The 14,432-nt window shown below is 45.0% G+C and overlaps 2 protein-coding genes across 5 annotated transcripts; both read right to left on the bottom strand.

The window, feature by feature from the left end:
* Positions 1–168: 168 nt before the first annotated feature.
* LOC148902613 (chloride intracellular channel protein 5-like) lies at positions 169–6,082 on the bottom strand. Of its 3 annotated transcripts, XM_089011776.1 has the most exons (7): positions 5,480–6,078; positions 4,665–4,774; positions 4,201–4,538; positions 3,992–4,117; positions 3,809–3,915; positions 2,519–2,688; positions 169–1,779 (listed from the first exon to the last, which is right to left on the bottom strand). In XM_089011776.1, the coding sequence occupies exons 3-7, from the start codon at positions 4,431–4,433 to the stop codon at positions 1,606–1,608; spliced, it is 810 nt and encodes a 269-aa protein (XP_088867902.1). In that variant the 5' UTR covers positions 4,434–4,538; positions 4,665–4,774; positions 5,480–6,078; the 3' UTR covers positions 169–1,605. The 3 variants fall into 3 exon arrangements, with proteins under 3 accessions (XP_088867902.1, XP_088867984.1, XP_088868072.1); XM_089011858.1 differs by lacking the exon at positions 4,201–4,538 and having other exon boundaries at positions 5,507–6,082; XM_089011946.1 differs by lacking the exon at positions 4,201–4,538 and having other exon boundaries at positions 5,480–6,080.
* A 498-nt stretch (positions 6,083–6,580) lies between these two features.
* On the bottom strand, positions 6,581–13,692 carry enpp4 (ectonucleotide pyrophosphatase/phosphodiesterase 4). Of its 2 annotated transcripts, XM_089011652.1 has the most exons (8): positions 13,608–13,692; positions 11,539–11,785; positions 10,842–11,135; positions 10,666–10,770; positions 9,747–9,945; positions 9,091–9,258; positions 8,119–8,388; positions 6,581–8,046 (listed from the first exon to the last, which is right to left on the bottom strand). In XM_089011652.1, the coding sequence occupies exons 2-8, from the start codon at positions 11,782–11,784 to the stop codon at positions 7,943–7,945; spliced, it is 1,386 nt and encodes a 461-aa protein (XP_088867778.1). In that variant the 5' UTR covers position 11,785; positions 13,608–13,692; the 3' UTR covers positions 6,581–7,942. The 2 variants fall into 2 exon arrangements, with proteins under 2 accessions (XP_088867778.1, XP_088867690.1); XM_089011564.1 differs by lacking the exon at positions 13,608–13,692 and having other exon boundaries at positions 11,539–11,902.
* Positions 13,693–14,432: the final 740 nt, after the last annotated feature.

Consider the following 14,432-nt stretch of genomic DNA (forward strand, 5'->3'; position numbering starts at 1 on the left):
GGGAGCCGACTTTTTTGTCCTCTTATTCCCCGCCCCCAGTCTTGGTCTTGGTCGATATCTGCGGTAGAGGAGGGAGGGGGGATTTACAGACACACGCAGCAGCGAGAAGAAGGGCGCGGGGGGATTTTAGTCGAGACAGGTGGACAAATGTTATCACATTATGCTGTTCTTATTATTTATTGATATTTTTTACGAGTTGGTATGATAGCATGATTAATATGAAAAGCAAATTAATGACAGCTGATCATCAGACCAGAGTAACCACAGGGAAAGCTAAAGTTAGCATCCACTCACTCTGCGCACATATAAATCTGACCATGTAAATAACATTATTTGATACAGTGTATTTTTTTACATGAGTGATTCGTTTTCACATCAATTTATATGATTTTTGTTTGATAATTAATTTCAGCAAAAAAAACAAACAAACAAACAAACAAACAAACTGAGGAGCCCGGAAGGCTCAGCCTTTATAATGAGTCGGGCCAAAAGAACCCACTCTCTGAAAAGACCCGGAATTCCCGTCACTGGAGTGAAGGAACCGTCTGCAAGTGACCACCACCTTAACAAAGCGTAAAATGACTCCCGACACGATGTTTTTCTTTTATTCTCTCATATTTACTTAAAAATTTTCATTTGGAGTATTTTATCCGTTGTTACAACCGAAGGACATTTGTTATCACGCGCATTACGTGCCAATCTATGAAAGGTAAAGACGTGAACGGAAAACACCAGACGCTCCCTGAGATTCCGTTCAATGAATGCTTTGTTTCTACTGCCCCCTTCTGGCTGGGAACACTCCGGCCAAGCGGCAAGGGAATTTCCGGTGACTCCAAAGTCACCTTGAGAGTTTGGAAAGGCGCCACGAAATCACATGGATTAATTCATCAAATCAATTAATTCATTCATTGTAAATTAAAAACAACAACAACAACAACAACAAAAACTGGGCATTGTTTAGTGAGCGCACACGCAAAAACTACCGGTAATTGTTTATTCGGATGTGCGTCAGTATTTACTTCTTTAAATCTAAAGTTAGAGGTGGCTGTTACAGCCAAGCATGTCAATTATCAAAGAGGGCATTGTGATTTTTACAAGTGGAATTCTTTGCATCTCAAGACCAAGATACTAAATACGCTTAAAGGATAACCGACACCATTTTTTTGTTTGCTAACTGACATCAGAAAAACGTTTTATATCATCGACATTCAAGAAGTCCTTCCGTATCAATTGGAGCCGTCTGGACTCCAATGTAGCGGCCAGAAAATGCACAAGATGGCGCCCAAGCTCGACACACAATGCGTTATTCATGTCGTTTTCCTTCTAATTTCGCCATCAACGCGCTGTTTTCAGACGAAACAAAGTACTTAGCTTTGTCGGTCAGGGGCGTTCCCTCCGTGACGTCACGTCGGGCATCGTCATCAACTGGAAAACAAGACTTGATGAATATTCAGCGCCAGTCTTAAAAGGTCAAATATGGCTATATGTCATATATGCGCTGAGTGGAAGTCATTTGATAAATGATGGACGCAACTTGAATTCCAACAAAGGAACTTGTTTGATGCACAAGTCATCAGGTTTTTTTCATTTTAAACACTGACATTTTTAGGCAGCTGTTTTCCCGAGTGTTTGGGCAACGTCCTGATAGGCTAGCTCTATTTCCACATCGGCGGCACACGTGTTGGTGAATTCGTCTCTGCTGTAAGCGTTGTCAAGGTAACGCCACAGGCCTCTATACTCCAACGGGATGTTGTAATTGCGGTATTTCTTCGCCGCAACCTGTAAATTAGTAAATGGAGCGTAAGCTCTCAGTCGTACAGGAGCGGTGCATCGATGAAAAGGTTTTTTTCAGCTGCCCTCTGTACTTCTTTGAAGGTGTCGGACGTTTCGCTCCGCATCCGAAAAGCTTCGTCAGCAAACTAAAGTTTTGCCGGTGGCTCTCGCCTTATCTATGGACAGAGTGGCGGTGCCCGACCTCTGCATTGAGAGGTCCCTGCTCTGAGGTTGGGAGGAGCAGTGGACTCCTCCCTGAAGCTAATCTGATTACCTCTATTGTTCAATCCCTGGCTCTGGTTTCACCTCATTAGCCAATCTGATCACCTCTCCAATCGGATTACCTCAAGCAAGCAACCGCTCATTTGACGACAGTGAGGTTAAAAATCTTGGTTTGACTTCTTACTTCTTTTGTTCTGTTTGGTTATGTTCTACGGCTGGCTCTGATTTCCCCATTGGCTCTGGAATCACCTTATCAGCATGACATGGCTTAGTCCCCCTAACCTTAGAGCAGAGACGTGTCAAAGCAGAGGTTCGGCACCGCCAACTCCGTCCATTTAGGGATATATATAGGGCCAGAGGTACCAGCACAATTTCAGTTGGCTGACGAAGCTTTTCGGATGTGGAGCAAGACGTCCGACACCTTCAAATTTGTACAGATGACGTCTGAAGAAACCTTTTCATCGCTAAAAGTAGAGTAGTACGCTCAGCCGGCTACCGAGCAAGGTGCATCACGTCAAATTACCTTGACAACATGAAGTTTGGGAAGGAGGTTGCAGTCAGCTAGCGTTAGCTCATCCCCATCCAAGTATTTGCGTGTGGATTCTTCATGGACGAGGTGAGCCTCGTTGGCGAGCGGGCGCAACAGGTACTCGTCCAGTTTGGCCAGAGCCTTGTTGAGACTCTGCTCTAATGCTGAAAAGGATCACACGTTAGAAGCTCAAACCAGAACAAAAAGCGGAAGGATACCTGGATTTACCAAGCCCTCGGCTTATCAACTTTTTGGTTTGCCAACGTTACATTGATGAAAATTGAACCTTGCCATACAAACTATTTTTCGGGATACACACGGAGCGCCCCAACGAGTGGTGTGTCGTTGGCGAACGAGCCCTTTCTCTTCACAAGAAAATGGCAGACGACTGTTTTTGTCCTCTATCCCCGCCCCCAGTCATCGGCTAAAGTCACGTGATTGGTCAAGAACGCACGCAGTAGTGAGGGGAGGTGGTTTAAACATTAAAGAGACAGACAGAAAGACGACAGAGAGAGAGAGAGTGACAGAATGGATAGAAAACAGTGACATTTGGACTCGTTTTAACTTTGATATTTCAAAAGGCAGAGTGTCGACTGCAAGATTAAAATATCCCATCAATCAGGCTCCGCAAATAACCCGCACAAGCCATCTGTACACTTGATGCAAAAAGCTATCAACCCAGCCAAACAGAACACAATTGATGAGGAACCAGGTAAAATGATGGCAGAGAAAGTTCACTCGGATATCGTCAAGAGGCAACCTGGAAGTTTGTCATCCATTGATGATTTCAAGCCGCGGATGGTTCGAGAACTTTAAGCGTCGTACAGGGATTCATAGTGTCATTCATCATGGTGAGGCAGCCAGTTCTAATGATAAAGCCGCCAAAGCTTACAAGGAATCATTCCTCAAGATGGTGGAAGAAGAAGGCTACGTTCCTCATCAAGTGTTTCATGCTGATGAAAGCGGTCAATACATTCCATCAAGCCCTCAACCACCGTCGCAAAGGTCAATAAAACCACTTTATTATACAGTACAGTTTATTTCTTTCATCATAATACCATAGCACGTTTGTTATCAATGAAATAAGGTCTATTTTGTGTAGTTTTCAGGCTTAGAAAAGTAGAAATGTATGTTGTATGGGGACCTGGGAACGGATTATTCTCATTTTAATGGTTTTGTATGGGAAATGAATTTTTGTGACACACACCTTTCGCCTTACACACTCTGTCTGGGAAGCAATTAAGCTTGTAAGCCAAGGTATCGCTGTATAATGATGTAATTTACCTTTATTCTTGTTGGGACTGGCGTTTTTAATGTAAGCTGAGAACTTTGCAAACACGTCGTTTCCGGCTGTGTTGGACTGACGGTTCTTCACTGCAAGTTTTGGATACCTGAAGGAGAAGATGCCATGACTTGAGCCTTTATTTTGAGCGTGTGTGCGTGCACGTGTGTACACGTAAGGCCTACTTGGGTGGAGTCAGCATTTCTTCCAAATACTCTTCGATTTTATTGACATCAGTCAGTACCTCATCCTGGAATGTAAGGAAGGGCGGGTGCGTCCCCGGGGCCAAATTATGAAGGTCGGCCGGTTTCCTAATGAGAAAGGAGACATTTTCTTTCCGCTGGCTTCTTAAAGGACAACCGACACCATTTTGGTTTTTGCTTTCCTAACTGACATCAGAAAAACGTTTGAACTGCCACAAAATGAGCTCGGACGGAACTGGGCAGTTTCAGAAGGTCCCGCCCCCTTGTCGGCGACGTCACGCCAAGACGTCTTGCCTCGCTCCGCAATCAAGACAATGCCTTCAGAGATTTCACATTCGGAAAAAGATGCTTTCTTGTGACTCGTCCACTTATGAATAGGATTCAAATAGTTGTGAAGAGGAAAGCATCCATGTTTGCCATCCATCCAAGAAGTCCTTCCGGATCAATTCAAGCCGTCTGGACTCCAATGTAGCGGCCAGAAAATGGCTGTGAAAATTCTGTGGCTGCCGCAGAAAATCTTATCCTGTGACTGTAAAGTGACCATGAGAGTTTTGAAAGGCGCTTAGAAATGAAATGTATTATTATTAATAGAGCTGAGCAGCACTATTTCTTGATTGCTCCAAATGGATGATTTGTCATCCTGACGACTGACTACCTTTTGAGGTCGACGGTGGTGACGTTGAAGACGACACCTTTCAGCCAAAGGACCATGAAAAGTCGTTGTGAGAAGGGACAATTTCCAATGCTCTCGCCATCACTCCCGGCCTGGGCACATACGCGTGCACACAAAATTGGCATTTCACAATAAAATTCAAGTCAGAACCTTTTTTTCTCTGATGCAATCTAACGTAGTGCAGATTAAAACATATTTTTTTTTGTACGGGGGATTTGTGTGTGTGTGTGTGTACATGTGTGTACACACGTGCTTGTACATGCAACAGGACACGTAATTCGAGCCTAAAGCTAGCATGAATAATCCACATTGCTTCCATTAGTTGCCTAACTGCTCAACAAGAGCTTCCACTTTTTCCTGTGCTTTCTTATTCATGAGAATTTGCTTTATTTTCTTGAACTGGACGACGTTCTCTGGTGTATAAGGCACACCCAAAAGCCTTGATTGTTTTTGTAAAGATGACCCTCCGCCTTATACGCTGGCCGGTGCGCCTTACATGTCAAGTCATATTGAGCCACGGCAGGTCTGGCAACGACTGTCAGCAGCCACCCACCGACCCATGTCGGAATTCATGGACAATATATAATTCACATTAGTCTGTGATTCAGATATTTTTAGGCCAGCAGAGAAGGCCTCGCAGGCCGTCACGGCCTACCACGGGTTGCAAGTCCTAAGACTTGAAAAACCTTGACAAGCTGCAAATTGTGGAAGAGGGCCGGAGAGTGACTGTCCGTGCATGCGGGTGTCAGTTTCACACAGGGAAAATCAACACGGCAAAAAAGACGGACAAAACCTACATTATCTTTGTCCTATCAACAGCCCACCTTGACAAAGAGTTCGATGTCTGGGTCCTTATCTGTCATCGTCACACGGACACACACATACAGAAGAAAAAGCGCTCCCTGTGCTTCTGCGCTGCACAAGTGTCTATTTGTGTTTGCAAGTCGTACTCCAGGTCCCGCTGCGCGCTATCGTAGCTCTGTCACAGTCAGCTGACCTCTGGCCGCGTGCTCGATCGAGAGGTGTTCAGTTTTGACCCACTGGCTCAGCAGCGGGGCATGACGTCTTGATCAAAAATAGCCCACCGGGGTTTGGCTGATGTGGGACTCGAGCACCAAAACGCAAGCAATGGACACTCATAGTTAAATGTAGGGACGCTACACGTTGCTCGATTCCACCGCGATTGTTTCTGTCCAGTGAAGCGAGCGCACTCTGTACTCACGGTCGTATCTCAGTGCGATTTGGTGAAACGGGTGATGCATTTTCCAAGCTACGCAGCTTACGATGACGACGTCTAACACGTTTCCCTCCATGCCGCTTCTTGAAATTTCCCAATACGACAACAGGGGAAAACATTGAAGTTGACGCTCTGTTTGCTAACACTACAGTTTATAAAGGAGAGTAACTTGTATTTGTATAACTCATACAAGTGGTAGAATATATATTTTTTTCTCCATAACTGCCAAGTTTCAAGCAAAAAAAGCATTAGCATCTATATTTCTAGAGCTGGCTTGTCTTTCCTAGTATTCAGTGACAGCCATTTTGGTTTTCTGACGAAAATGGGCCTGCGTTCCATCGTTGTTCTTATTAAAATAAATATCACTTCATTATTTGGAATCATTTCTTGTGTTTTCTCTTTGTTGTTTTGAATTTCAAAAGCTTTCCAATGGTACCTTACTCGTTGATATGCCAAATATTAAGAAAGTTTTAATAATTTCGACTGTAATGAAGAACTTGCTCACAGATTGTCATTGTTTTAAATGTGTCATCGCAGGCAGAAAATCCCCTCATATTTCCAAAATAAAAAATGCCATTATTTCCTTATTATTTGTCACAGAACAATAATTTAGACATCGTTTGAAAGCTATTTAAATGCACTTTAATATGATATTAGAAAATATGTGCTGAATTTTTATTGAAAATTTTGGTCACAGCCCGTCGTCACACTTAGCAGCGGTGGGCCGCCAGGGCCTGCTAGGCCTTCTCTGTTTCTCTAAAAATATCTGAATCACAGACTAATGTTCATTATATTTTGTCCATGAATTCTTATGAAAAAAATTCCTTTCATTGTTTTTTTCCTCCGTGACGCTGCTTCCAGGTGTATCTTGTTGTATTTAAGCAATTAACCAATCGCATTTCAGCCATTGCTTGTTACCAGGATCAGAAATCTACCTCGGTTCAACCAAACAGGAAAAAACAAAAGCCAAACAAATTGGGGAATGGCGCTCTACGTCATATTTTCACTTCCCGAATAAATTCATGAGTGGCAGTGAATGAGTTAATCAAATCTGGTGACATCCACCATAGACGTGTCTGTCAAGCGCTGAATTTGTCCGCCTCTGCAAAACAAAACAAACAAACAAACAAACAAACAAACAGTTCACCTTTCATGCCCTTGTGTGGGTTGTACACACGCCCAAAAATTTGGAAATCCTGTCGGGCGAGATTTTTGCTTGCGACATTTGGGTAAGTGACAATTAAGGTCATTATGTCTTCTGAGACAAAAGAAAGGACGTGAAGACTGGTTGAAAACGTCCACAGCAGAGTCAAAGTGTCATCTGCCATCGTTTGATTGGTCTCTGATAGAGAAGAGACAGAATAGAAGTGAGCATATTTCAAACGTTTCATGCTGTTGTATGCGTAGTTGGCCGAGCGCAAGGCCCACAATGGAAGCATAGAAAATCTGGAGTCAATCTGAGGTGAACAGACGCAGCCTGTTAACCTGTCATCTTCATGTAGGAGATCTGGCCTTGGACGTGGTCAACTCCTTCACAGGCCGTAATTTAGGAATGGCTAAAGTCCTTCAGGGGGACATTATTTAGGACCTGATCCTGAGGTAGGTAGGAGATCTGGCCCAGGGCGGAATTTAGGACTTGGTCAACTCCTTCACAGGAAGAGCTCATTTGCCAGGTTACAAATCTATCAGTTCATGGAAAGACAACCCATTTAAATGTCTACGTTCTGCTGTTGGTGCTCGGGACGTCCAGGTGCGCGGTAGTCAAATCAAGAAGACTGTTTTACTAACGTATCGCTTCAATTTGCATTTAGTCTCAATAAATAGCTGGGCAGAGGGCTGCAGAGGTTGGGCACACCGAGTGGCTCCGAGACAATCTTCCCGTGTTCGATCCTTTGTTCAGAGAGTCCGAGAGAACACCTCTGACAGTCTTCCTCAAATAAGATTGCGCGACTCGGGAAACGCCGTCCCTTGAGCTCAACGGATTGGCGTCTAAAGTGCACGAGCTGGCAAAGCTTGAGGGAAGTTATTCCAACAGGGACTCCTCTTCGTCATTTTGCTCAACTTCAAGTCTCCGGAAGGCTTGAGAAGAAGATGGCCGGAAGCAGCGAGCAAGTAGCTTGAACAGAACTGTGGGAAAAAAAGCAACAAATGGTCAGGCATTGTCAGGGCTAACCCAATCAGCGCGCGGCTATGTCTGACCGGGCGTTGTGGCGAGCACGATCAGGATCGCGATGAACAGAGCGGCGATCACCACCGCGTCCTGGCTGCATTCGCCCGCGAGCAAGCAGCGAGCCTCGGCCAGGCTACCGTTGTTGGGCTGCGGCGGCACGGCCAGAAGGTGGCACATGAGCGGGTAAATGTCCACGCTCTGTAAGCTCTTCAATCGATAGCCACTTCGGAAGCTGGGCCCACTCGCCGCAAAAAAAGGATGCATGCTGGGTAGGGAGTTGTCGTAGCCGTGATCGCCCACTGAGGAATGGAACAAAGAAGGGACACTCGGACTCGTTTCAACTTTGATAGTTCAGAGGCAGAGTGTAGACTGCAAGGTTAAAATTCCCATCAATCAGGCTCCGCAGATAACCCGCACAAGCCATCTGTACACTTGATGCAAAAAGCTATCAACCCAGCGAAACAGAACACAATTGATGAGGAACTAGGTAAAATGATGGTAGAGAAAGCACCTACGAGGGATCGTTCCTCAAGATGGTGAAAGAAGGAGGTTACGCTCCTCATCAAGCGTCTAATGCTGATGAAAGCGGCCGGCCACTCCGTTCCATCAAGCCATCAACGACCATCACAAAGGTCCATAAAACCACTTTATTCTACAGTACAGTTTATTTCTTTCATTATCATACCATAGCACATTTATTATATATAAAATAAGGTCTATTTTGTGTAGTTTTCAGGCTTAAAAAGTAGAAAATGATGTTTTATGGGGACCTGGGAACGGATTATTCTCATTTTAATGGTTTCCTATGGGAAATTATTTTTTTGGGAAACACTTTTCTCCTTACACACTGTCTGGGAACCGATTAAGTTCGTAAGCCTAGGTATCACTGTATTTTGGATTGAGTGGTTTTAATTTCACGATTAACGGGATCATGAAAAGTGTCGTTTTTACGGCAAAACCGCAAAGTAGTTGGCGGGTATGCATCTGGAATGGGGACGTACGTCTGGGCAGCTTGTCCCCTCGTTGCACTATCGTCCATCCTTCATCAGCAATCAGGATGACGGGCTGGACACGTTTGTTGTTGCGGTAGTGCCACCTAGCTGGGAGATCCTCCTTGAAATAGGCCGTCATGTGGGCGTGGCACTTCTCAAGCAGCGCAAACACAGCCTCTGGATCGGGAACAACGCGCCCGTGTTGGTATCATGCTTTGTTTGGTATCAGAAGAAGAAGAAGAAGACGAAGAAGAAGAATCATACATTTCATTTCTAAGCGCCTTTCAAAACTCTTATGGTCACTTTACAGTCACTGGATCAGTCTTTCAGCGGATGAGCGGCGGCAGCCACACGCGCCAGCGTTCACTCACCCCGGATGTTACTCAAATAGATAGAAAGCTAGCTAGCTAGCTAATAGATAGCTAATAGCTAATAGATATCGAGATTGCTAGCCAGCTAGAAAGCCAGCTAGCTAGCGAGCCAGATAATAAATAGCAAATAGACAGCTGGCTTGAAATAAGGGACAGGCAATACCCGATACCGGGTGTCAATATTGTGGCGATATCGAGGCGTCGGGTTTCTCGGCCAAGTCTGAATTTAGCCAGACGGAAGGAAGCGGCGAAGGCCCGAGCACCGCGTATCAGCGCGCGCAACTAGCTGCGTACCGTTTTTGGGGATGAGGGCGGCGACAGGCGTCAGGTCCACCAGCGTGTAGTTGTCGGGGTGCAAGCAGTCATCCAATCGGATGAGCCGATGGCTGGAGCATTGAGCCATGCCGTGGTCGCTGGTCACCAGGACGTTGACGCGGCCCCAAAGCCCGGTCCGATTCAATTCAGATATCAGAAGGCCGACGTCGTCGTCAACCTGGGAGAGGCCACGCGGCCATTTCATTCCGTTGGCAAAATAGCCATCATCATCATCATCATCATCATCATCGGACCATGAGGTCACGTGACCCGGACGACGACAATTAGCTCGCTGAATGGCCAAAAGTGGCTCGAAAGTAACATGGACAATTTATGGTCACCATTATACAAGGTGCGCTCGTTTAAAAGCCCAACCAATCAGCTCTGACTTCAATTTGAACTCACTCACTGCCAGACGTGCAAAAATGTGTCCACTCCAGTGCCAGGGTTTTTGTCATTCTCATTCGAATTGCAGGACCCGCAGAATATGGAGTTTTAGGACTACAAAAATATTCAATGCAGCGTAAGAAACCTTAGACTCTCTTCTTTCATCATAAAAAAAAGAGTTAATTCCTTAATGATATGGGTCTGGAGTTATATGAGGTCGAAATGAGGGCAGCTGTCCAAAATATAATAGAGTGATACCTTGGCTTACCAACTTAATTGGTTCCCAGACAGAGTGTGTAAGGCCAAAAGTGTGTATCCCAAAAAGTAATTTCCCACGGGAAACTAATAGAGGAGACTAAGATACAATCCAAGACAGTGGCGTCAATGCAGAGCACTGTCGCAGCTTGGAATTGAAGCGGATTTACGTGGGGGGGCAGGAGATGTGAGACAATCTCAGCTGCGTGTTTGCTTTCAAAACTTAGCTTGAAACAAATGAAGAAAAGATCCGTACTTCTTTCAGGACTTTGCCAATGGCTGTGGTATTGTCAGGTCCAAATATGTGTCCCGATCGATCTGGCTCCTCCCAATAGAGAGCGGCGAACATCACCCCTTCTTCCTGGAATGACACAAACGCTCCACGTTCAATCCCACTGGCCAAAAGACAAAGTCCGACATGCTGTCGACTACCTTCTCGCTTCCCACCATCCACTTTGTCACACTGTCCAATCGCTCCCGGAAGCTCACGCCAGGGTTATAAGGCAAGAAGTGAGTTGGCGTCTGGTTGCGGATGGCCACGTCGGAGCCGGGCCACATGGCCACGCCCGTCTTGTAGCCTGCTTGATTGGCTGACAGCCAGATGGGCGCGGCCTCATTCCACCACATTGGATCGCTACGGTTGCTCACGTGGAAGTGCTTGTGGCTGACGGGGTCGTACATTGAGCTGGCCAGGATCCCGTGAGACTCCGCGTAGAGTCCCGTCACCTGCAGAGAACGCAAACACTATTGCTCATTCAAGGACCTTTTTTTGGTTTCATCACTGACGTCACAAAAGCCTTGCAGAGCACCTCAAATAGCCAAAACGCGCAGGCAAATGCAAAACACCAATCAAAATGACGTAAAGTGTCCCAAAACGGCTTCCACAAGGTCCCGCCCCCTCGTTGGTGACGTTACGCCAGGATACTGGCGACTTACGACCGTTTGGTCGGAACGGAATTCGGTCCGAAGTCGGATATGACCCGTACTCCGGTGCGCCGTATACACTGGAAAATACGCTATATGCCGAGTGGACAAAAGCCAAACACGTTTGGGAACGGCCCTCTATGTGATCTTTTTTCCCAAATGAATGCGTGAATGGCGGTGAATGAGTGAAGACGGACGCTCTCACCAGGCTGTAATGGTTGGGAAAGGTCTTTGTGACAAAGACGTTGTCGAGCTGCTCCACCAGGACTCCTCGGCTGTACAGAAGTGTCAGGTTGCGCATGGGGAACCTCTGCAGGTAGTCGGCTCGGAAGCCATCAAACGAGACCAGCAGCAGCGGCGGCGGACGAAGCTGCCGACACGTCTCGCTTCCAGGAAGCGCGGGCCAAAAAGCAGACAGGAGGCCCAGTTGGACCAGAATTCTCAACAACATGCTGAAAACAAAAAGAATCATCTGAACGGACCGTCATTCCCGTGGAAAGTCAACATTCGCTATTCGTCCATGAAAAGGTTTCTTCAGCCGTCAGTCTCATACATCCGTACTTTGGCACGGACGTATTCGCTATTGGCAGAATGACCTTTTTCTATTTGCCAAGCGCAAGGCATGACTACATTACCGGGAAGCTCCTCCCCCTGCTTCAAAATACTTGACATTTTGATTCGAAGCGGGCGGCGTGGCCTGAAAATAAACACACTACTATATATATATATATATATATATATATATATATATATATATATATATATATATATATATATATATATATATATATATATTGAGCTCGCTATCTGGCTAGCTAACTAGCTAACAATCCATTTGGATTGGATTGGATATGCCTTTATTAGTCTCACAGTGGAGAAATTGACATTTCACAGCAGCAAAGTGATGAAAGGAATGAAAGTAGAAAAATGAAATACATGAGCTGCTGGAAAGGCAGCCACTCTCGCGGCGCCGTCTTGAAGTCAAAAGAACAAAAAAAAACCTCAATAACAAATAATATGACAGCATAGAGACAATATGACAAAACAAAGACACAGAGAGACATTCATTCTTCAGGACTTGCTGTACCCTCTTTGTGATGACATGAAGCAGTTCTAGATGAAAGAGGTCATTCTGCCAATTTGCCATTCATTTGCAATCTATTTGCTATCTAGCTGGCTGGCTAGTTAGTAGCTATCTGTTAGCTAGCTAGCTCGCTTTCTATCTATTTGAGTGACTTTCGGGTTGAGTGAACACTGTCGCGTGCGGCTGCCGCCGCTCCACAGAAAAACCGATCCTGTGACTGTAAAGTGACCTCGAGAGTTTTGAAAGGCGCTTAGAAATTCAATGTATTATGATTATTATTACTCTGGTTTCCTCCCACATTCCAAAACCACGCGAGGCGGGCTGATTAAACGCCCTATAATTGTTCCCAGATGCGAGTATGGATGCTCGTACGCCTCTGTGTGCCCTGTGATTGACTGGCAACCAGTTCAGGGTGTCCCCCGCCAACTGCCCGAAGACAGCAGGGATCGGTTACAAAGCGTATTGAAAAATGGATGGATGGATGGATGGATGGAAGGACACAATAAATACATAAATAAAAAACGATACTCTGTGAGCCGGAGTCTTCCAAACTCAACGGGAAAATCAACTTGAGTCAATGAAATGAAAACAATGAATGGCAAAAATGTTGATTTGGAGGCATTCGCCCGTTTGAGGGGTTGAATGGTTCGTTCAGTGGAGGCTTTTCAATTCAATCCACATTCATACATGCCGTGTATTATTTCTTCTTTGATCCATTGCTTTCGTCGCGTTTGAGAAGTTAAAGCATTTCAAAAGAGGACTCGCGTCCGTCCTCCATTTAAATATCTGGTTTTTCGACTTTTTCTTTTCGCCTTCCTTTTATAACTTTGCTGCAATGCGAGACGAATAAATGTTATCGTATATCATCGGGGAGTCCCCAAAAAGTTGGAATCAAGCGACTGTCTTGAAACGACGACTTTGGCTTCCACCTGATCTTCTTCTTGCCCTTCGATGATCATCGACGACATTTGTGCCGCCGTCACCTGCTTCATATTGACTCTTGACGCATCTCGTACGACGTACATCTTTCAATCGACTCGAGGTGCAAAGCAAAATCGTATCAGGCCAACAATAGTCCGAGTTCGTGTCATTGAAACAACGTCGCGATTGGTTTTGAGCGATTCCAAGTGCCGACGTGTTAAGTAGGGGCTCGGTCGGTATATTTAGTATATGTATGATATTTACCGCACCTTCCAGAGTTGATAGACGCTCCACCGCAAAGAGGCGCTCAGTCAGTGTTTGCCCTGTGACGTCAAGCTACGACTGGATCATTTCCTGAAATCAGACATAATCAACAACATTCACTGCATTTAGTTCCGGCGAATCCTTTCAGAATAAATTGCTCCTTTTTTTTTCTTGGGGAAGTAATAATAATAATAATAATAATAATAATGGTACATTTTATTTCAAAGCGCCTTTCAAAACTCTTATGGACCAGTCACGGGTAAGAACTTGTTTTTTTGAATGTGCAGGTGAGCAGCGGCAGCCATTCGAGTAAGCGTTCACTCGTAGTAAGCGTACCCGGAAGTAACACAGCAGCAAAGTTATGAAAGAGGAAAGGAAAGAAAGAAGTAGAAAAACACAGCAGCTGATGAGTAATAATAATAATAATGCTAATACTAAAACTAATACTACTAATAACAATAATATATTTCATTTATAAGCGCCATTCAAAACTCTCAGGGAAACTTTAGTCACAGGATATTTTTTCTGCGGGTGAGCAGCGGCAGCCACACGCACCAGCGTTCACTCAACCCGGAAGTAAAGTAAAAAAATAAAAATAATATGGCAATACAAAGACAGAGACTCATTTATTCTTATTATTGTTGTTGTGTAATGATGATCATTTTATGTTACTTCTGGGTTGAGTGAACGCTGTTGTCGATGAAAGAGGAGAGGATCAAAGCGTCCTATTCAGCAGTGGATCAGGAACATCATGGTGGAATGTGCACGTCTACTACAAGCTAAATGTTGAAAGCAACTAAACATCTCCAAGTCAAAACGTTTCGGGAAAT

Source organism: Hippocampus bargibanti, linkage group LG01, assembly GCF_051943395.1.
Source record: "Hippocampus bargibanti isolate YZ-2025 linkage group LG01, ASM5194339v1, whole genome shotgun sequence".
Lineage (NCBI taxonomy): Eukaryota > Metazoa > Chordata > Actinopteri > Syngnathiformes > Syngnathidae > Hippocampus > Hippocampus bargibanti.

Excerpts from the sequence above, each read along its gene's own strand:
- LOC148902613 (XM_089011776.1), bottom strand. The coding sequence starts at position 4,433 with ATGGATGGCAAACATGGATGCTTTCCTCTTCACAACTATTTGAATCCT. Across the intron at positions 2,689-3,808 it reads CAGTCCCAACAAGAATAAAG|CATTAGAGCAGAGTCTCAAC; the intron begins GTAAATTACATC and ends GATCCTTTTCAG. Across the intron at positions 1,780-2,518 it reads CCAAACTTCATGTTGTCAAG|GTTGCGGCGAAGAAATACCG; the intron begins GTAATTTGACGT and ends ACTAATTTACAG.
- enpp4 (XM_089011564.1), bottom strand. The coding sequence starts at position 11,805 with ATGATTCTTTTTGTTTTCAGCATGTTGTTGAGAATTCTGGTCCAACTG. Across the intron at positions 11,136-11,538 it reads TTCCCAACCATTACAGCCTG|GTGACGGGACTCTACGCGGA; the intron begins GTGAGAGCGTCC and ends CGTTCTCTGCAG. Across the intron at positions 9,946-10,665 it reads TTGGCAAAGTCCTGAAAGAA|GTTGACGACGACGTCGGCCT; the intron begins GTACGGATCTTT and ends GGCCTCTCCCAG.